General features: G+C 46.5%; 1 protein-coding gene across 1 annotated transcript; it reads left to right on the top strand.

Moving 5' to 3' along the window:
* Positions 1–7,329: 7,329 nt before the first annotated feature.
* Ppie (peptidylprolyl isomerase E) lies at positions 7,330–22,460 on the top strand. Its single transcript, XM_028854496.2, has 10 exons — positions 7,330–7,403; positions 8,539–8,637; positions 10,616–10,659; positions 11,282–11,308; positions 12,717–12,798; positions 13,233–13,333; positions 15,414–15,537; positions 18,691–18,876; positions 21,802–21,944; positions 22,127–22,460. The coding sequence occupies exons 1-10, from the start codon at positions 7,373–7,375 to the stop codon at positions 22,193–22,195; spliced, it is 906 nt and encodes a 301-aa protein (XP_028710329.1). The 5' UTR covers positions 7,330–7,372; the 3' UTR covers positions 22,196–22,460.
* The last annotated feature ends 38 nt before the right edge of the window (positions 22,461–22,498 follow it).

The following is a 22,498-nucleotide window of genomic DNA, read 5'->3' as shown; positions in this document are numbered from 1 at the left end:
TATTGATAACAAGCAATCCTGGGCTTGGTCCATGTCCAACACTCGACACAGTGGGTGGAGGAGGATGGCTCTGAGTCTCAGGGTGAGGGGTTTTTAAAGGAAAAACCCCGCAAACAGGGTGGTACAAGCCTTGGCGTTATGTGATTGGGTCAGGGTATGTAACCTTTGAATTTACAGGTTGGGGGTTATTTTTGGGCAGGCCTGGACAAGTCCCAGGCTTTGTCCTTGAGCTGCCATGGGGGCTGTCTGGCCTCGCACATTCACATTGACCCCATGCACTTAGCTCTAAGGTTGGTGAGGGGTCCCAGACAGTAAACAACTGGCTGAACCTTGAGCAGTCAGAGCACGTGCAGAAAGGGAGCTACTGCAAGGACTATGTCTTTTGTTCACGGCCCTCCCAGAAACTGCTTGCTCAAGTCTCAGGAAACTGAAATTGAGGCCTGATCTCTGAAAGAAGACTGAGCAGCCTGTCATGGTGTCTGCCTGGTCTTTCAACACTACTTGTTGAGCTAGCGTGAAGACCCAAGTTCAACTTCTAGAACCCATGTTAAAAAAGCCAAGGGTGGTGGTGCATACTTGTGGTTCCAGTGCCAGAGTGGTGGAGACCTCCTCACATACACTGTAGCATGCATGTGCTTGATTACACATGCCACACATAAACACACTCACACACCACATACACACATATACACCCCCCCACACACACACCCCAAACAAAAAAGTTACGTTTATGTGGCACCAGGCACAGAGGTACACACCTGTAGCTCCGGCTTCTCAGAAGGCTAGGACATAAGGGTCACTGGATCTCAGGAGTTTTTAGGACAGTCCGGGCCACATAGCAAGACCCTGTTTCAACAACAGAAAGCTTGTGAGAAGTAAACCTGAAAACAGCTCTTTGGCACAAGGCCTGGCATGGAATGAGTGTCCTACATGGGCTGACTTCCCCTGCTCACTGTGCTGAGTTTTTATTTGCCTATGTGTCAGAAGCTATATGGTTGTTACTTCTGAATTCAGTCAGGAGCTGTTACCTTTTCACCCCTTCCCCTGGCTTTCTGAAACAGCATTCAGTGGTTAGACTAGCCTAATCTTAGCCACTGACATGTCCTTTCTGAAGTGCTAACATGCTGTCTTCCAGAAATCCATGGAACTGGGAAAGGAACTCATGGCTACCTCCATGCTGGCATTGGAAACACCCTTTGTGGGGAGCTGAGGAAGCCCTTAGTAATGTGTATTGTTTGACTTGAGAGGGCCATGTCAAGAACCAAGGCCTTGGAGCCATAGGAAATTGCTAAAACCTTCCTGTAGGTCAGGCTTGGAAAGGCAAAGCTGTCTTCCTCTGGTCCAAGTATGAATATTTACGAATCATACCAATGTGTGCAAAGACTAGCAATTGCAGCTTCTCCCAGATGTTTACTGCTGGGGACTGCTCACTGGATGAGACTTCCTACAGAGACCAGAGAACTCTTCCCTACTGTGGTGTACCTAATAAACATGTTGCTATGGTATTGGTGTGGCTCCATCACCTGGCCCAGCTTTTCTTTGTGAGTGTCTGTGTATCTGTCCTTTCTTCATGCTCTCACTGCCCCTAGTAAGGTCTCTGGACTCAGCCATGCTGGATGTGAAACTCATCTCAGAAACAAAAGTAGGTACCCCAAGTGTTTACAGGAGGACAGGGGCCAGAACTTGATACCTACCACAGTGGCATCACTCTTCATTGGGATTTTTTTTTTAATTAACTGTCCTGCACATAGAGAAATGTTTGTTTTTGGTTATCCAAATAGAGCATTCAAACCTTTCTAAAAAGATCTGTGGAATGCTGCTGGAGGTGGGAAGCTCCCAGCTAAAGCACATGCTGGAGACACTAGTCTCTCTACAGTCCTTACTGAGCTGTTTCTTAGACCCCTAGACTTCAGCTCTCTGTTCAAAAGGACAGGGGATGTGTCCTTGTACATCCAGGTGTGGCAAAGGAAAAAGCAATCTTTGTGTCTGTCATTATTATGTGAAGTTAGTAAGGAAAAAGGAGATGTAAACAACAGTTTCCCACCCGGTGGTTGTTTGTCTTGTTCCTTGTTGGGAGCCATGCAGCCTAGTAGTCTCCGATCGGCATATGACTACCTGTCCAACAGGTTTCCTCAGGGCAAGGCACCAGTGGAAACACACTCTCACTTGGCAAGGACCAGTAGTCCACAGGACAGCATAGGAATTTGCAAAGTTCATGCAGCTTGCAGGTTCTTTTCTTTCTCATTATATTGGTGATTCTTTGGGTGGTTTTTAGTTTTACTTTGTCAGTCACAAGTACAACAGCTGTAATTTTCCCTGGAAATTGTGTTCTTTCTAAAATAATTTCTCCTAAGATTCAGCAGGGGGCTAATGCTTCTCAAATCTCTTATCTGGAGTTACTAACTACAACTCCTAATCCTGGGAACTTTTCTAACTCAATAGAGACAGTTAGGTACATTTGAGAAAACAACACTTGGAATATTAACCATATATCACAGTTCTGGAAAGGAGAATAAAGCATGTATACACAGACAAGGAAGAAAGTCTCAGGAATACACATAGTGCCAGCTGTTGAGAGTAAGTTCCCTGGACACCAAGTATAGACTCATTGGTAGGATCTGGTATGCTCCAAGAGGAAAAAATACAATGCAAAATGTGGGATGGATAGATAGATCCACCTTTACCATACATAGGCATTTATGTTGGTGGAAAAAGTATGGTATAGTGAGATGGAAAAAGAGTGCTTTATCAAAGTCTACCTTTTACAGAGAGATTGAGACATGAGACCCTCTTGTAGAAAAGGAAACTATAAAAGCATATCTTGGCCGGGCGTTGGTGGCGCACGCCTTTAATCCCAGCACTTGGGAAGCAGAGGCAGGCGGATCTCTGTGAGTTTGAGGCCAGCCTGGGCTACCAAGTGAGTTCCAGGAAAAAGGCGCAAAGCTACACAGAGAAACCCTGTCTCGAAAAACCAAAAAAAAAAAAAAAGACTGAACTCTATGTCTAGAATAAGGTTATGAGGGGCTGGGAAGGTGTGTTTAGGGAGGTATAAAGGGGAACAATGGTTTTTTTCATAACGATCATGATATATTCCTTTATGATGTATTTCTTAAAGTCAAAAATAGAAGCCAATAATAAAGCTGTCCATATAAGCCTTGTAGAAAAAGCTCTGTTTAAATATAAGTAAAGATGGCCTGAGCTATTCGGGGCCACTTGAGTGCAATCCACTTGGTGGTAAGAAGTTTTCCTTACTGAAGCCCCTTCCTTGCCTTGAACCTGAGCCGAGGCTGGACCCCAGCAGTTCCTAAGACAGGGTCTCCTGTAGTACAAGGCTTAAACATAGATTGGCCTCGAACTCTTGATTCTCCTGCTGCTAGGATTACAGATGTGTGTTACCTTGAGTTGTGTATCCCAGATTGGCTTTGAACTTGAAACTCTACTGCCTCAACCTCTCCCCCATGGCTAACTGTGTGGCTTTTTTTTTCTAATGCAGATCAATTCTGCAATCCTCTGACACCAACTGAATGTTCCAGAATTCAATTCAACTCAATTCTGAGCTAACACAGACAGCACAGTTTAAGGATTCAGCCCCATCAGACTGTCTCCACTTTAGACACTGACCAAAATGAAGTCCCTACGTTACCTGTCTCTCTGCACAGCCAGCTACAAATTTGGGAGCTCCCCTGATCCCATCTTCCCCAGACTCAATAATTCTCTAAAACACTCACAGAACTCAAGAATGCATTATGATTGCAGTTTATTATGAAAGATACAGCTGAGGAAGAGCTGAATGGAAGATGCACCGAGCAAGAGGGGACTGGAGGAGATGTGGAGTTTTCACACTCTTCAAGCATGCTAGACCTGCCATCCTTGAAGTATATCACATATTCAGCTACATGAAAGCCTCCAAGCATGGAGTTTCCTTACATAGGCACCATTGATTCATTGGTAGTAGAATTCAATTTCCTATTTCCTACCCTCTCTGAGGGATCTGAAGGTGGAGCTAAAAATTCAGCCTCTGATGAAGACAATGATTCCTCTGGTAACCAGTTTCCATCTGGAAACTATGAAAGGGCCCCACAATGAGTCATGGTGAACATGAACTCAGATAGGATCAAAATGGGCTAATTATGAATAACAAGACTCAGCCATATTATTTGGGAAATTCCAAGGGTTTTAAAGAGCTCTGTACCTAGAACTTTAGACGAAGATAAACCATACATACATATTTTTAGTATGCCATACCCACATAAAGGACACATGAAAAATTCCCCAGAGTGACAGTGTTGTTCTAGAATACTTTGGATACACACACACACACACACACACACACACACACACACACACACACTTACTTCTCCTAACCAGACTACAAAGTCTTATTCCCATAAGCATTATGTCTTAGTAAGGCATGAGATTGGTGAAGTCAGCTATGTGCTTAGCTCTAGGGACACAGTGGGCACAGGCCTTGGTGTCAAAGACCTGGATCTAATGGAAGACAGACACATCCTGACTACAGTTACAGGAGGCTGCCAGTCAACTTCTGGACTTCTGGGCCACGGACTCTGTGGGGTCACAGGTGAATGCAGAGTAAACAGGACCTCTGACAAGAACTGGTGTGTACCTCCACGGATAAAGAGGAGAGAACCCAATAAACAAAGGCAGAGACAAGAAACATAGGTATGTGGTCAGGGGTTGAAGGGCTGGCATAGAGATCAGGCTTAACATGGAGCAGGCACAGCTCCCATGTCAGGGGATGTGCTGGCATCAGTGATGTAAGCAGGGAGCATGGGATGGTTTAGGTTTATTTTGAAGAAGATTGCCCCAGAAATAGCTCATAGATGTGCTGAAGGGAGAAAGCCACTACTACCAGCTTTCCCTAGTCTAGTGCATTAACACCTTGTTCTCCTGGGCTCCACTCAGTCCATCCTAGACAAGTCAGGCTAGTGTCTATACATGTAAATGGGGGAGGGGCAGCAGTTGGAGAGATGTCTAAGTGGTTAAGAGCATTTGCTGCTCTTGAAAAGGACCCAGGTTCAATTCCCAGTACCCAGATGGTGGCTCACAAGCATCCATAACTCCAGTTACAGGGGATTTGATGCTCTTTTCTTACCTGTGGGCACCAGGTGTGCACATGGTGCACAGACATGCCTGCAGGCAAAACATTCATATGTGTAAAATAAATCTTTAAAAAAATATACACATAAGTGCAGCCTTCATCCCTCATCTGTTTACAACAGATGACAACCACTACAGAAAACCACAACCAATCAATAGGCAGAGTTGGGGAGTCCAGTCCCAACAGCTACATCTACAAAATACTCCCACACCCATGACCCAGGAAACATTGCAGAAGTGGGGGCGGGAAGGTTGAAAGAGCCAGGGGATCAGGGACCTTGCTCTAGATTGTGTCTCCTAGTAACGTCAGAGGCTATACCCATAAGGTCTCGACATGATCATCCAAAGGAGAGCTGAACAAGGACACCAACGAACACACTAAACGGCACAGGGAAAAGCCCACAAGGCCTTAACCCTACACAAAGAACCACATGCAACTGAGTAAAGCTGGGGCGGGAGAGATGGTCTCCCTCAGGAAGAGCACATCGATTGGTTGTCCAGTGCCAAATGGTCAGCCCTAAAGTCATACATACAGGGGACATTATATGGACTCAACAGGCTATACTTAGGAACATATGTGTATATACAAATACATATAGGCATGAAATAACAATTGATGAAAAAAAAAGAGGCCATGAGTTTGAAGGAGAGTGAGAGGGGCATAAGGAGAGTTTGTAGGATGGGGGAAAGGGAGGGAGAAACCTTGTAATTAAAATGTAGTCTCAGAATTAAAAAAGGAAAAAGATTAATGTAAATGTGACCATGTAACTTCCGTGTTATAATCCTACTGTAACTTTTCAAAGCTAAGTTTTCCACAGAGTTTGCAGGCCCTGGCATGGTGTGGCCTCTTCCCACCTTTCCGCCTGATTTTATGCGGTCCATTTCCACCTCACGCGCTCCTGCCTCTCAGTTCAGGTTTCACCTTAAAAGTCTCCTCAAGCCGGGCGGTGGTGGCGCAGGCCTTTAATCCCAGCAGAGACAGGTGGATTTTTGTGAGTTCGAGGCCAGCCTGGGCTACAGAGTGAGTTCCAGGAAAGGCGCAAAGCTACACAGAGAAACCCTGTCTCGAAAAAGAAAAAAAAAAAAAGTCTCCACAAAGGGCAGTGAGATGGCTCAGCCGGTAAAGACACTTGCCTTGCAAACCTGAGTTGGTGGAAGGAGAAAACCAACTCCATCAAATTGTCCTCTGGCTTTCACATGCAAGGACGCGCCGCGCTATGCACATGCGCACCTGCACCCGCACTCGCTCGCAGGCACACGAACGCAAAAGTTACCTCAGTAAAGTCTAAATGCTCTATCTAAAATAGGTGAGGGTATACAGATCAATGGTAGAGCGCTTGCCTAGCAATGGGCTACAGCTCTGGGTTTGATCTCCAGCACCATCATAAATAAAGTAAAACCTGGTGTGGTGGTTCACACTATTAGTCCTAGCACCTGGGAGGCAGATGCAGGCCGATCTCTGTGAGCTGAAGGCTAGCCTGGTCTACATAGTGAGTTCCAGGACAGCCAGGGGTACCTAGGGAGATCCTGTCTCAAAATAAAGAAAATGAAACTAGTTAAATTTCTGTTTGAGGTATCTTGGCGGTACACGACCGAAAGCGAGACACTTTAACAAGCAAACAAACATGATCTTTTCTACTGTAAATGAGAAAAAAATTTAAATATTACTTAATGTAGAACAAGAGGAGTTCTTGTACAAAAGTACAAGAGTAAAACAATAGCAGTTTTCCCAAAGGGTCAGAGAGTAAAATATCACAGGCTTTGGGTGGAACATGAGAGCAGCCAGGAAACAGAGGAACGAATGTTGCTGTAACTAATAAAACTTCGCGATATTGAAATTTTAATTCTATGTAATTTCCATCTGTTATGAAATATTGTTGTCTTGATCCTCTCCGCCTCCCGCCCCTTCAAAATGTAAAAATCACTCTTAGCTTCCGAGTTGGCCAGAAACAAGCGGCTGGACAGCCCGGACGGCAGTGTGTGGGTAGTGGGTCACAACTGCCGATAATTCCCCGATGGATCGGACCACGGTTTGTTCCCCCCAACACCATCAGCACCGGAGCGTCCAGCTCGTGCGGGGTCACTGACATCACTCAGGTCCGCACACCGCCAGGGATACCGGACGCCGCAATGGGCGGGAAGGGGCGGAGCCTGCAGCCGCCGCGCACCAGGACCCACCAGGACCTAAGGGAAAAGGCGACGGCTAGGGGGGAGTGCCGAGCGACGGCTTCCGGCGGAAACTGGAGTGAGCAAGATGGCTACCACCAAGCGTGTGCTGTACGTGGGTGAGCAGAACGGGAGCTAGGCAGATTCTGGGAAATGTGAGGAAGGCGGCGAGCAGCCCAGCTCGATGGAGGAGGGTTTGCTGGACCTGAGGGTGTGAGCCGAGATGGAAGGAACCATTCCGGCGACCTTCCTAGTCCACTAAGCGCACGGGAGCCCTGACCAGTGACAGGAATTACGGGCTTCCAAATCCTCCCGCCTATTCGTTTTACAGTGCGGGAATGTCTGGGTCAGTGCCCTAAGGGAAGGAGTTACCAGACTGGGAAGAAGAAAGTGGGAATTAACCTAAACATCACAGTTTGATAAGCGCTGTAGTAGGGACGAACTGTGAGAACAGGAAGTTGGGTGAGTGCAAACTTTCTGTTGCCGGGGACGCAGAACCCGAGCAGGAGTTAGGCAAGGGGTCTGAATATTGATAGGCAAAACTGTTAGCTGCAGCCGAAGCCCAAAGATGTAAATAGCCTGATGCCTGGGGGCAAGTGAGTCGTTTTTCGAGAAACCCAGGGAAACAGTGGAAGTGTGGCTCGGGTGATAGCCCTGTGTACACTACTGTTTAAGGAGCTCTCACTTTATCTTGAGGACGGTGACGTTTAAGACTTGTCCAAGAGAACTGATGGATTTGTTTCCACTTCCCCCAAAATATTCCTACTGTTTTGGTTTTTTTTTTCCCTTTTTTTTTTTTTGCAGGGGGCGGGGTCAGTTATGAAGCTGTTGTGGAATCTTGGGGATAGATTCAGATCTGTTTGCAAAAAGGTTGGAGAAAGAACGTAGTCGGGCCGGGCGGTGGTGGCGCACGCCTTTAATCCCAGCACTTGGGAGGCAGAGGCAGGCGGATCTCTGTGAGTTCAAGGCCAGCCTGGGCTACCAAGTGAGTTCCAGGAAAGGCGCAAAGCTACACAAGAGAAACCCTGTCTCGAAAAACCAAAAAAATAAATAAATAAATAAAATAAAATAAAATAAAATTATCTTAAAAAAAAAAAAAGAACGTAGTCGGGGGGCGGGGCAGTAGAGAGAGGTGTTTGTGTAGATGAAGGACTGGATGGAAAGATCCCTCTCCTTTGCCAGTCGTGCCAATGGCTGCAGCGACTTTTGAGTGTGGAGGACGACGGGCTCAGAGTGTCCTTGGCTTATTTGCAGGTGGGCTGGCAGAAGAAGTGGACGACAAGGTTCTTCATGCCGCTTTCATCCCCTTTGGAGACATCACAGATATTCAGATTCCTCTGGATTATGAAACAGGTGGGTCCTTTGGGTGCCTCTGATGTTCATTACCCTCCTAGAGGAAGAGAATTGTAAAAGATTAGTCACACAGGTGGTGGTGGCCCATGCCTTTAGTTCCAGGAATCAGGAGGCAGAGGGAGTCGGATCTCTGAGTTCTAGGACAGCCAGGGTTATACAGAGAAACATGGCCTCGAAAAACCACCAAAACAAGCAAACAAACAAAAAAGTCACATTCCAACTCTAAATTTGCATTCTTAGACTGGAGATATAGCTCAGCAGAATTCTTGCCCAACATGTAAGGCCATGGATTCAGTTCCCAGCACTGACCACACCTATACACACATATACACACACAGAGAAAGGGTAGTGGGGCAGGGGATAACAAGATCTTTAAACTCTCTGAGCCTAGGGAATCTTTTTTGCCAGTATTTGCTGGGCATGGTGGCACATGCCTGTAATCCCAGCATTTCAGAGGCTGAGACAGGAGGATAGAGTTTAAGGTCAGTCTGGGCTGCATAGTTAGACACCGTCTGAAAAAAAAAAATCTATTGACTTTTTCAGGGGTGTGGGGAGAGGGGCGGTTGAGACAGGATTTCTCTGTGTAGCTCTGGCTGCCCTGGAACTCACTCTGTAGCCCAGGCTGGCCTCTGCATCCTGAGTGCTGAGTTTAAAGGTGGGCACCGCCACCGCCGGGCTGGCTTTCTAATGGACTGTGTAACTAAGTTGACGTTGTTGTGTGGGGGCTTTCTATTTACGTCGGAATTTGTCTGGGGGGGAAGACTGAATATCCGTACCAGATTTTAGGATGTATGCTTTATGTGTAGTTGATGGGTCAAATTGTATATTTGGTTGGTGACTTTTTGCTTGTTTTAGTTTTGTTTTGTTTCTGTTTCAAAACGATCTCACTGTTGTCCAGGCTGGCCTCTTAACTGATGATCCTTCTGCCTTAGCTTCCCAAGAAGTTGGCATTACAGATACATACTATGGCACCTGCATTCAAATTGTATATTTGGATAAATAGTTGATAACATATTAACTTACCTTGCCAGTTGTACTGTGTGAAGGTTAAGGTTTATGTTTGACTTTCATAAATGAATAGAATGCCCTTTAAATTTTTTTTTTTCAGCGGCTGTGCGCACGCTTTAATCCACACTTGGGAGCAGAGCAGCGATCTTGTAGTTCGAGGCCAGCCTGGCTACAAGTGAGTCCAGAAAGTGCAAAGCTACAAGAAAACCTGTCTCGAAAAACCAAAAAAAAAAAAAAAAAAATTTTTTTTTCTTTATTTCTGTGTGGTATGGCTGAGGACAGTTTGCAGGAATTGGTTCTTCTACCATGTGGATCCTGAGATTGAACTCAGGTTGTCAGGCTTGGTGGCAAGCTCCATTACCCACTGAGCCATCTCGCCAGCCCTCAACGCTCATTTTAAAGATTAAAAATAAAGTTTGGAGCCAGGTGGTGGTGGTGGTGGCGGCGGCGGCGGCACATGCCTTTAATCTCAATACTCAGGAGACAGAGGCATGGGGATCTCTTAAGAGTTCAAGGCCAGCTTGGTCTATAATGTGAGTTCTGGGACAGCCAGGACTACACAGAGAAACCCTGTTTTTTTTTTTTTTTTTTTTTTTTTTTAAAATCAGTTCAGGGCTGGAGGGATGGTTCAGTGGTAAGAGCACTGGCTCACACTGTGGCTCCCAGCCATCTGTAACTCTAGTCTGTGGGATCTAGTGCCCTCTTCTGGCCTCCTCAGGTACGCCAGGTTTTTAGACATGCATGTATTCAAAACACCCAAACACATACAAATGTACAATTATTTAGCTCTGTCCATAGAAGATGTTTATTATTGTTTCCAATATTATTTAAAAGAGATCAATGAGATTCCTTCTCTCTAGATAGTGACTGGGCAGGATTTCTGGCGTCTGGACATGGCGTGTGACTGATCTTTTTCCTTCCATTGCCTCACATGGTAATGACTTGTTCTTGTGTCTTTTCCTTTTTGCAGAAAAGCACCGAGGATTTGCTTTTGTTGAATTTGAGTTGGCAGAGGTAAGACTTCGGTGCTATCCTGGTTTAGTCTTTGGTTCCTATAGAGCAGCAGTTCTTGACCTGTGGGTCACGACCCCTTTGGGGTCACATATATTTACATTACGATTCATAACAGTAGCAAACTTACATTTATGAAGTAGCAACGAAATAATGTTATGGTTGGGGGTCAGACAGGAGGAGCTGGATAAAGGGTTATAGCATTTGGGAGGTTGAGGACCAGTGCTGTAGAGGAAGCTGTTTCCCATTTACTTAGGTTTGGGGTCTTAGACTGATGCTCTGGGAAGTGCTGTTTGAAGGAAAGCTTCCTATCATCCTGTGACCTGTCGGTAGCAGCTCAGACTGACGGTCAGACGCTGCTTGTCTTGCTCCGCAGAGCTCTTACAGCTCTGTTTGTTGAGCATTCCTGCTGGCAGTGCTGGTGTTTGTCTCTTATGCCTTCAGCTAGAAGCAGATCGTGGCACTACAAGCTTGAAAACTGCCCAGGAAGTGTTGTTAGTCACACACACAAACTAGGCAGGAAGTGCAGAGGTGGCTCTTTCCTGTTTATTTTGCTACCAAGTGTGCGTTTAGACACATGCATTCAGAAAGAAGCCTAAACTTACACCTTGCATTTTCTTGGCAGGATGCTGCAGCAGCTATTGATAACATGGTATGGCTGGGAATCCTGAGTCTCACTGAAGTTGCCTTTTGCTGGTACAGGGGGCCTTGTTCAAATACTGGTATTTTGAATCTCTGAAGTGTCAGGGTTGGGTGGGGTGGTAAAAGTTGCCATCAAGTAAAAATACTGTGAGCTGATTGCTGGTAAAATTAGTTCCTGCTCAGACACCTCCCCACTTAAAGTGTACTTCCTGCTCATCCTTCTTGGCTGGTCTCTCACTGGATGGTGAATGGCGAACCCAATGTCAACTGATTGCTCCCTGAAACTGCATATTTGCAGAGGGAAGGGTTTTGTGAAATGTAAGATTTGTTAACAATTGAAAAGAGAAATTCAGTAACTGAAGGCTGTGCTACTGATGCAGATGATTGGAACAGCCTGGAAAAGTCCTTGGGCATGATGACATTCTTAAGATTTGTGGCTGGCCTAAGACACTTCTGTGTCATTTTATGTCAGATATGAAGTGCAAAAATATTGTACTGTTGCTACAATTTTGCTGAAAAAAAGTCTTTAAAGCTAATCATCTCTGGTTACTTGTTTCCATTATAAATCAGTACATAATTGATTCTGATATTAACTGGAAGAAATTTAGGTTTTTCTCATGAGATTTTCTTTTTTTTTTTTTTTTTTTTTTTTTTTTTTTTTTTTTTTTTTTTTTTTTTTTTTTTTTTTTCTCATGAGATTTTCACTGTTGCCTTAAGGTTCACATTGAATGGCCTTTCCCAGTGCCACTTTGCAGTTCTCTTTTCATTGTTCTCTACTCCCCATTCTCCATATATACTATCTCAAAGCTGATCTTGCTTTTAAAGGTGGACTCGGGGCCTGCCTACATTTATTCTTGTCACTTGAGTCCCTGGAGCTCAAAATTACTCTCAGCAGTGCAGATCTTCGCTGGTATTAAAAGTGCAGCTAGCCAGGCGGTGGCGCACATCTTTAATCCCAGTGCTCGGGAGGCAGAGGCAGGAGGATTTCTGAATTTGAGCACAGCCTGGGCTACACAGAGAAACCCCATCTCAACCGAAAAAAAATTTTTTGCAGCAGCTCCAGGGGGCAGTTTCCTCTAATTTCCTTCCTTGGTACTGTCTGGTGAGGGCATAGCTTTTGTTGCTAAGGGATCCTGATGAAAGGAAGAGACTGATCAGGTCTCAGAAGTAAATGAAAAGCTGCTGGAGATTTTTTTTTTTTTTTTTTTTTTTTGGTTTTTCGAGACAGGGTTTCTCTGTGTAGCTTTGCGCCTTTCCTGGAGCTCACTTGGTAGCCCAGGCTGGCCTCGAACTCACAGAGATCCGCCTGGCTCTGCCTCCCGAGTGCTGGGATTAAAGGCGTGCGCCACCAACTCCCGGCTTACTGCTGGAGATTTTTAATCTGACAGTTTAAGCAACTGGATTTACAATCTTTTCAGAATGAATCTGAGCTCTTTGGACGGACTATTCGTGTCAATTTGGCCAAACCAATGAGAATTAAAGAGGGCTCGTCCAGACCAGGTGAGGGGGGCACCTTTTGAGGTGTTCGTTGGGTGCTGTGGTTTGGCCTCCTTTATGTTCATGCTCATTGCTGCTTCTGGTGGACAGGAATGGAGGGGGGTCAAGAGGGTGGTTCACACTGGCGAGGGGAATACATTACCTTTATTGGCGAACAACAGCAAAGCCCAAGTAATTGTTCCTCTTGAGAGAACCCTGCCTGGTTTCTCATCTCCTGGGGAAGGGCTGAAGCCAGCAAAGCTCATCTTTGCCTTTGGCACAGCTTTTCCCTTGGTCCTACTAAGCTCTGGACCTCCGGGGAGTCCCAGTGGGAGCTTGGTCTAGAGCATTCTCAAAGGGGACTTCTCAGGCCAAGAGGCCCACAGAGATGACCAAAGCATCTGCCTGGCAGTTGAGGGACAGTCTGATTTCTCACTGTGTGTGTCTTTTCCTTCCAGTTTGGTCGGATGACGACTGGTTGAAGAAGTTTTCTGGGAAGACTCTTGAAGAGAATAAAGAAGAGGAAGGGCCTGAGCCTCCCAAAGCAGAAACCCAAGAGGTGAGACGGAAGGTGGCGCCTCCCCAGAAGACAGGCTGTGCTTCCCATCGTTTGGGGACTTGGAGATGTGTGTATTTACGGCAGTGACTTAGGACTTGGTGAAGGTGTGCTGGGGGAGGGAAAGGGCACAGCTCTGGGGATCATGTTTGTGCCCCTACACCCCTCCAGGCGGCCCTCTCGTGCTGAGGGCCTTGCTCTCCTACAGAGGTGACAGGACAGGTAGTTTTCCCTTTAGCTTGTGTGTGGTTTCTGGGTTGGCCTAAGGCAGTTCTGCTCTGGCACATTTCCCGGTTCTCAGCACACCTCCATGACCAGTGCTGCAGGACTTCACTGTTGTTCAGATCTTACATGTCTTTTAATTAAAAAAAAAAAAAAAAAAAAAAAAAACCAGAGCCACATATCAGGGTGAAAGCTGAAAGATCAGAGGAGCAGAGCAGCCAGCTGCTAGTTCTTACCTCTACGAAATCCTCAACCTAGAGTGAGTTCCTGTTTCCTCACGCCTTATATACCTTTCTCTGCCCCGCCATCTTACTTCCTGGGATAAAGGCGTGTGTGCTTCCCGAGCAAAGGCATGAGATCTCAAGTGCTGCATTAAAGGTGTATGTCTATATCTAATCTAGTGGATGGCTCTGTCCTCTGATCTTCAGGCAAGTTTATTAGGGTACACAATATATCACCACACTTCACTTCCTCTATGTACCCTATGAGGTTGACGTTCTTCTATGCTTTGTTCATGGCACATGGCTTTTCTGTCATTTTTCAGCTGCAACGGTAGCAGTCATTCTGGGCTGGCTGCAGCCTTCCTGTGCTGTGCTGCACCGTTGATTTTGATCGTCTGTTTCTAACATCGGACTTGAGCTGTTTCCTGCTGCCCGTAGGGGCTACTTAAAGTAGCCCACTTAGGGGGTCCCCAGGTGTTCCTCGTCCCTTCTTTATGGTAGAACCAGCATCTGCACACTCTTCAGGTGTTTCTCTGAAGCCTCCCTTGACAGCCTGTCTTTGTAAGGCAGCCCCTGTCTAAGCTCAAGTCTCTGGTTTGTGCTTTCCCTAAGAAGCTAGAATAATCTTCCTGGGGTACAGATCCTGTTCTTTCCTCTCCTGCTCAGAACTTTGTACTCCCCTGTCATGTGTCTCAGGACACAAGCTCCCAGGTCTCCATCCTGCCCACTTGCAGGTGTCATTTTCTGCTGCTCTGTAGTACAGTCCCCGCCTGACGCTTAGAGTCTCCATGCACACGCTTGCTTTTGCACAGACTACTCCTGTGCCCATTGCCTTTTCTGGGCAGTACAGTTGATAAGCTGGGGCCTTGTACTGTGGGGTGGAATACTGGACTAAGCGTGAACTTGAGGGGAAAGGGTGGCCTGTTTTTCAGTTCCTACTCATCACGTACTACCTTTGTGACTTGGTGCAAGTACAGCAAGTGCTCTATTGTTGCTGCTGCTGTGGTATTGCTAGTACCAACGTAACCAGCAGTAGCCAGAGCCTCTGCATCTGCATGATGCTTTGGCATTCGATCAGCTGAACCAAAACATAGGATGTTTGTATTCCGTGTCTGCCTTCCTCTGCGTAGTCTCCCCTGCTGCAGTACAAAGTGAGCCTCAGCCTCTTGTCCTCTGACACTCCAGTCCGAAGGGTTCCCCTGTGCTTTCAAGGTGAACCTGTGACAGTGATGATTGGGCATGGAGGAAAGAAGTGTTGGTGCATGGGTGTGTCCACTACTGTAGTGAGGTTTATGACTCCCTGAGGCATTGAAGATGAGGAGGGTTGAGTATTCTGACCCTGCTAGCTGCGGGACAAGGAGACGTGAGCTGGCATGTCTGATGGTGAGCATGCAGAGAGATGCCTCCAGGTGGGGGCCCCGTTTTAGAGTGCTGAGTGGGGTTTCCTGTCGTTGGCTGTCCAGTTGGGTGCTGTGGCCATAGTTCCTGCCTCCTGCGGCCCTATCAGGGCCCACGACCTTCCCTGTCAGCACCTGTCTTCAGGCTGGTCACTGGAGTTGTGGTGCTGGGTTCCATTACTGGTACACCCATGGAGGGAGCACTAACACTAGCATTCTAACTAGTATTTTCTCCTGACCTAGGGAGAGCCCGCTACAAAAAAGGCACGGTCAAATCCTCAGGTGTACATGGACATCAAGATAGGGAACAAGCCCGCTGGCCGCATCCAAATGCTGCTGCGTTCTGATGTTGTGCCCATGACAGCAGGTAAGCAGACCCCTGTGGTCAGATTGGCAGGAAGCCTTCTCAAGGCTCTCACTGCCTCAGCTCTTAGACCCTTGACGTTGTTTCTGACCTGACTAAATTAATTCGTGGCAGCTAAGGTCCTAGGATCTAGTAACAGATCAGAGCTGACATTGAGGTTTCATAAGTGCTGATTTATTATTCTTTAATAATAGAGGAGTTTTAGAAAATAGCACAAGTAATATATTATTACAAATACATTGTAAATAATGTATTAATTGTTTAAAAGAAACTATCACACATACATATATAGTCCAACAGTAGTACATTCAGCTCTATGCTTTAGAAGTAACTAGTACTAATTTCCTGTTTATTAAAATATTGACTATTTTTTAATGTAAATTTTACTATTTCCACATACAGTTTAAGGAGTTGTTATCACAAGGTTGGTTTGACAAGTCGTTAGCCCTGTAATAGGGACCAGTGAACCCGTCCGCGCCTGCCATCAGCACCGTTGGCCATCCTCAGAGGCAGCGGTCTCATTTCTTAGCTCATTATTTTGGTTTTGACTTCCATATTGGAAGAAAATAGCTATGTATTCACCCCCTCCCCTCCCCCTCCCTCCCTCCCTCCGTCCTTCCCTCCCTCCCTCCGTCTCTCTTTCTTTCCCTTTTTTTTAAACATATCTATGTTTTCATTCAAGGCATTATCGTTTGATTTACTGCCCTAGAAAAGGAATTAGTCTTTTCCCCTTCCACAACCCCTATCTGTCTTGGCTGGCATGTCTGAGGGTGAGCATGGGGAGATATGCCTACAAGGGGGGCCTGTTCTGTAGTGCTGTGAGTTACTGTAAGCCTGGCTAGGCAGCTCCAAGGAATCGGATGCCTCTTCTGGCACCCACTTTCACATCCACATGCTCACATACAGACACATTAAATGAAGATGATTTAAAAAAAAGAATCTTAGCTGGGCGGCGGTGGCGCACGCCTTTAATTCCAGCACTCGGGAGGCCGAGCCAGGCGGATCTCTGTGAGTTCGAGGCAGCTGGTTCAAAGCGAGATCAGAAAGGCAAAGCTACACAGAGAAACCCTGTCTCGAAAAACCAAAAAAAAAAAAAAAAAAAAAAAAAAAAGAATCTTAGTAGCCAGGTGGTGGTGGCGGCGCACGCATTTAATCCCAGCACTTGGAGGGGGGGTGCGGAGGAGGCGGATCTCTGGTTTATATAGATTGAGATCCAGGATAGGCACCAAAACTACACAGAGAACCCCTGTCTTGAAAAAAAAAAAAAAAATCTTAGAAAAAAATTACTGTGGCTGGGTGTGGTGGGGTACACCCCTTTAATCCCAGCATTTGGGAGGCAGAGGTAGGCAAATCCCTTGAGTTCTAGGCCAGCCTGGTCTACATAGAGTTCCAGAATAGCCAGAGCTACATAGTGAGACCCTGTCAAAAACAAATGATTGTGTACGTGTGTGTGCATGTGCATGACATACGGAGGTTAGAAGACAACTTGCAAGTTCCAGGAAAGTCGTGAACAGAGTATGAGTAGGTAGTTACTAACAGGAGCAGAAATTGACCCAAAGTCAGCTGCATCACCAAAGGCCCAAAATGGCTCATGAAAGCTAGGAACCTGGTGCTAACTGCACAACTTCGGGCAATTTGGCAGGTTAGAGAGTGGTTTTTCAGGCAGCTCTGTGTTTTGAGGTGACCACAGACAGCTCCATTTGTTGACAGTGCCTCCCAGCAATCTTTCCTGCTTAGGGAAGAGAGGATCCTATTGAATCTAGTCAGTTTCAGGGACTTCCTGAATTGACAAAGAGCTTTAGAACATCCTGAGTCTTAACAAGCTTTCCTGCAAACCCCGTAGCTAGCAGGGTCAGAATACTCAACCCTCCTCATCTTCAATGCCTCAGTCAAATCATAAAGCTGTATCTCGGAGAAAAGTACCACTGTCCTTCTGCCTCCACATAGATTCTGTGGGTCCGACTCAGGTCTCCAGGCTTGCATAGCAAGTGCTTGCAGCCTTACTTGTTGAGCTCTCTTACTGGCCCTGGATTCCACCTTCCCCGCCCCCTTTTCTTTAAAAAAAAAAAAAAAAAATCACTGCATGGGGCTAGAGAGATGGCTTAGTGGTTAAGGGCATTGGCAGTTCTTCCAGAGGTCCTGAGTTCAGTTCCCAGAAACCACATGGTGGCTCATGGTCATCTATAATGGGCATGATCTTCTGGCATGCAGGTATATATGCAGATAAAGCACCATATATATAAAATAAATAAATCTTTTTTAAAAAAATCAGGTTGGAGAGATAGCTCAGCAGTTAAGAGCACTGGCTACTCTCCAGAGGACCCAGCACCCACATGACAGCTCACAACTGTCTGTAATGCCTGTTCCAGGGGATCTGACACCCTCACACAGATGTACACGCAGCAAAATGCCAATGTACATAAAATACAAATAAATTGAAAAAAAAAACACTTCATTATCACTTTAGTATAGTTTGAGAATACAGCATAGATAGAACATACAAATTCTGTCCTATTTAACCAGGGTGGCATGTGGTTATTTAGTAAATCAGTATCGTAACAGCTTATAAGGAGGATAGGAGAATACAATTAGCCCTCTCTATCCGTGGGATCCACATCTCTGAACTGAACCAACCATAGCAGAAATATGTGACGGACCAGTCAGATGGCTCAGCAGGTTAAAGTACTGCTGCCAAGTCTGATAGCCTGAGTTCGAGCCCAGGACCCACATGACAGAAGGAGAGAGCCAAACCCTGTGAGTTGTCCTCAGACCTATGCACACATGTACACATACACGCACACACACAATAATGATTGTAATAAAAATCTACATCTACTTGAGGGAACATTGCGTCTCTACTAAGCATGCTTGTATTGTCCTCCATTATATACCCTAGATAATTTAGTATAGCAACCATTTATGGAGCTTTTGTGTTGTGTATCCTAGATAATATAGAGATGGTAGAAAAGATAGAGAATCCAGAAGAGTCCTGGGAATCATCCCCATGTGCATACCCAGGAGTAGCTGTGCAAAACTAAACAAGAAAAACATGTTTTATTTTCCCCCTTTCCGACCCCCTCATCTTTCTGGGTAGTTACTTTAATTTTGATCAGGAAACTACACTGTCTTCAACACCGTTTCCTTTCTCAACACCAGAGAATTTCCGTTGCCTGTGCACCCATGAAAAGGGCTTTGGCTTCAAGGGAAGCAGCTTCCACCGCATCATCCCCCAGTTCATGTGCCAGGGTGGTGACTTCACAAACCACAATGGCACGGGGGGCAAGTCCATCTATGGGAAGAAGTTCGATGATGAAAACTTCATTCTCAAACACACAGGAGCAGGTAAGCACTAATTCTGGGGTGGTGGGTAAGGCAGGGCCAGGGCGACTGACCGCCCCAAGTGGTCGGCCAGCCTTGAAGAGACAGATGCTGGGGTGAGCTGCTCGCCTCCAGCCTTGTGCTCTTCATGTCCCTCCTCCATTCCACGAGCTGGTGTTCCCTGCTAGCCTAGAGTATGGTTATCTTTGCAGGTTCCCTGTGCCCTCAACCTCTGCATCCCCTTTATGCCCTCAGTCCCAATCAAAGATCCCAGGCCCATGCCTGTTTGTCTTCTGAGACCTCCATATTGATCTGAGGTCTTGCCTCCTGCCTACCACAGGTACCTGCTCTGACTTCCTTCCTGTTACAGAGACTGACTGTCCCTTTTTATGAGGGAGTCTGTCCCTCTGCCCTGCTTAGGAAGTTGGCATCTTCTGCTGGTTCCCTTTGACCTATATAATGTGTTTCTCCTGCTTAGCAGTTTGGTCCATTAGTGTCCAGGCATGCGATCTCAATCCTTAAAGTAAATTATCTTTGGACTCTTGTTCCTCTCACCGGCTGTCATCTTGACTCTAGTCTACTTTTTAGCAAAACTTTTAGAAAAAATGTATAGACTCTCTGCCTTTTTACTCTCTCGAAGTCCTTCTGTCTAGACTTTTGACCCCAGCTGGCCACTTTCTTGCTAAAGATGCCAACCATCTTTCTTGCCAGCAGCCAGTTTTCTGCCTCACCTTATTCCATCTCCAGCAGCATCCTGTACTGTTGGCCCTGTGCTCCTGTTTCTCACCTTGCTCTGAGTCGGCTCCTCCATCTTCCAGTTGCTTTGCCCACTGTGCTACATTTTTGACTTGCTGTTTCCTGCCTTGATTCCTAAGCATGGAGGTGGCTCAGAGATCAGTTGATTTCTCCATGGAAACCTGTTCACTGTGCCTTTATTTCCTTCCTGCAAGTTTGTGCTAGACTGAAGTACGAGGACAATAAGTTCTTCTGCCTACCTTATCTTTTTTTTTGGTTTTTTTTCAAGACAGGGTTTCTCTGTGTAGCTTTGCGCCTTTCCTGGATCTCGCTCTGTAGACCAAGCTGGCCTCGAACTCACAGAGATCCGCCTGCCTCTGCCTCCCGAGTGCTGGGATTAAAGGCGTGCACCACCACCGCCCGGCATGCCTACCTTATCTTAAAAAGTAAGAATGTTGTAATAGCTGCAGTTACACCAGAGGACACAAGAGTTATTCCGCTGTGTGCCACACTCAGATGCAGCAGTTAGAAATAGAGAGATGTATCTGCTGGTGATTCGAACACCACAGTGTTGCTGGTGCTGACCTGGTTTGTGAAATGATGAATGAGGTTGCATTGATTTATATTGTAGTTGTAATTCTTGGGTTGTTTCTTTGTCTTGGTTTGATCTTGATTTTGTTTTTGAGACTCGGTCTCACACTATGTACCCCTGGCTGACCTGGAACTTGACATATAGACCAGATTAGCCTGGAAATCAGAGATCCACCTGCTCCAGGCTCCCAAGTCCTGGGATTAAAGGCATGTACCACTATCTCTGGCTTGGTTTTTGTTTTTTGAGACAGGGTCTTAGTGTGTAGCTCAACCTAGCACTGAACTCTGGATCCTCCTGAGTACTCTGCCTCCTGAGTGCTATGTTTATAGGCATGTTCTGCCACATCCAGCTCCCTAGAAGATTCCATTTTGGGGAAAGCCCTTAAGACTTAGAGTTTATGTAAATATAACAGACTTAGTTCTTAAGGGACTAGAGAGAAGATGGTTCAGTGGTTAAGAGCACTGGATGCTCTTGGAGAGGACCCTCAGACTTCACAGATTAGAATAGCTTTTCCCCCAACTCCCTTCATGTCCCCCTGTTTTAGTAGATGATACACTGTCTACTTGTCAAGAATTAGGGCTCAGGGGCTGGAGAGATAGCTCAGTGGTTAGGATCACTGGCTGCTTTTCCAGAGGACCCAGGTTTGATTCCCAGCACCCACAAGGTGACTCAAAACTGTAAGTCCAGTCTCAGTTTTTCTCAGGGGAGTCTCTTATGGCCTCCTCTTGCACCAGGCACACATGTGGGCCATAGACAAGAATGTAGGCACATAAACATAATTAAAATTAAAAAGAAAGAAATGATGACACACACCTTTAATCTCAGTATTGGGAGGCAGAGGCAGGCAGATCTGTGAGTTCGAGGCCAGCCTGGTCTACAGAGTGAGTTCCAGAACAGGTTACTGAGAAACCCTGTCTTGAAAAAAGAATTAGGGCTCGTCTTGGATTCATCTCCCCTGCCAGCATAGCTGTTGCCTGTCTCCAGCTCCTGTCCTGGCCCAGCTTCCCTCCTCCCCCACGTGACTGCCTTAACCTCTCTTCCCAGCACAGATGTCCCTGCATCTTAGTTGTCACAGCACCGGATCCTTTACAATACATGTACATACTTATCACTTGTGTGGGTTTGTGTGTGCTGTGCATGTGTTTGAGTGCCAGTGCATGGACTGCAGTTGGTGTGTGGAGACCAGAGGACAGCCTTCAGGAGACCGTCCCTTTTACTGTAGCTTCTGGGGATGAACTTCAGATTGTCCGGCTTTTACAGGAAGCACTTTTCTCTGGAGAACCGTCTCCCCAGCCCATACTATTCCATTGAAATGAATGGGCCTGGTTACACAGTAAACAGCAAGTTATTGTTACAAATGGAAAGAACATGAACAAAATGAAACAGCCCACTTGTCCTTTTCTGTGGTGAGGAAAGATGAGGTGCTACATCTCAGGGTCCCTGTCCTGGAGTCTGAGCCAGCATGCAGAAGCACTGTCAGCAGTCAGCATAGGCATGTGTCATGGGTTCAGGTCCCTGTCCTGGAGCCTGAGCCAGTATACAGAAGCACTGTCAGCAGTCAGCACTGGTATGCACCATGGGCTGGAAACTGGAGGGAACTGAGGAGTCTTATTTTCTCCCAGGCCTTCTCTCCATGGCCAATTCTGGCCCAAACACCAATGGCTCCCAGTTCTTCCTGACCTGTGATAAGACAGACTGGCTGGATGGCAAACATGTGGTGTTTGGGGAGATCACTGAAGGCCTGGATGTCTTACGGCAGATTGAGGTAGGTAGTTGGAAATGGCTTCCTACCTGGACCTGGAATGGGCTTCCCAGTGGGCGAGCTGGAGGGGGTTCTCTGTGGCTGTGGAAGGGGGCATTTGGAAGAGGTCCCTGTTCAGGAGAGGGTGATCCCTGAGCAGCTCTCAGCCCTGTGCTTCTCCTGATCTCTCTGTTCTGCCCACCAAGGCTCAGGGCAGCAAGGATGGGAAGCCAAAGCAGAAGGTGATCATCGCTGACTGCGGAGAGTACATGTGACACTTCGCTCGGCTCCCACCTCTGGAAGACAAGGATGGAGCTCTGGCCTCGGGCCCTGGTGCTGACTGGGTCCTGTGAAGCAGTTGTGTGTGGCCCAAGCCCGTTGGGGTGACCTTCCTTAGCAGCAGCTCCTCTGCAGTGCCCAGGCTCTTTCTTTGGACGCGGCTGGGCCTTAAAGCCAGCATAGGCAGTGGGCTGCCGTCTGTCTTGGGCCGCCTCTAGCCACTGGGTGGCGTTGCTGAAATAAACTTTTTTTTGTACTGTTGCCTCCAGCAAGTTCCTGGGAGTTATCTGTTAAGAGAC

Source organism: Peromyscus leucopus, chromosome 2 (assembly GCF_004664715.2).
Source record: "Peromyscus leucopus breed LL Stock chromosome 2, UCI_PerLeu_2.1, whole genome shotgun sequence".
NCBI lineage: Eukaryota > Metazoa > Chordata > Mammalia > Rodentia > Cricetidae > Peromyscus > Peromyscus leucopus.
This window is presented reverse-complemented; position numbering and strand designations above follow the sequence as displayed.

Excerpts from the sequence above, each read along its gene's own strand:
- Ppie (XM_028854496.2), top strand. The coding sequence starts at position 7,373 with ATGGCTACCACCAAGCGTGTGCTGTACGTGG. Across the intron at positions 10,660-11,281 it reads TTGAATTTGAGTTGGCAGAG|GATGCTGCAGCAGCTATTGA; the intron begins GTAAGACTTCGG and ends TTTTCTTGGCAG. Across the intron at positions 15,538-18,690 it reads TGTTGTGCCCATGACAGCAG|AGAATTTCCGTTGCCTGTGC; the intron begins GTAAGCAGACCC and ends TCTCAACACCAG.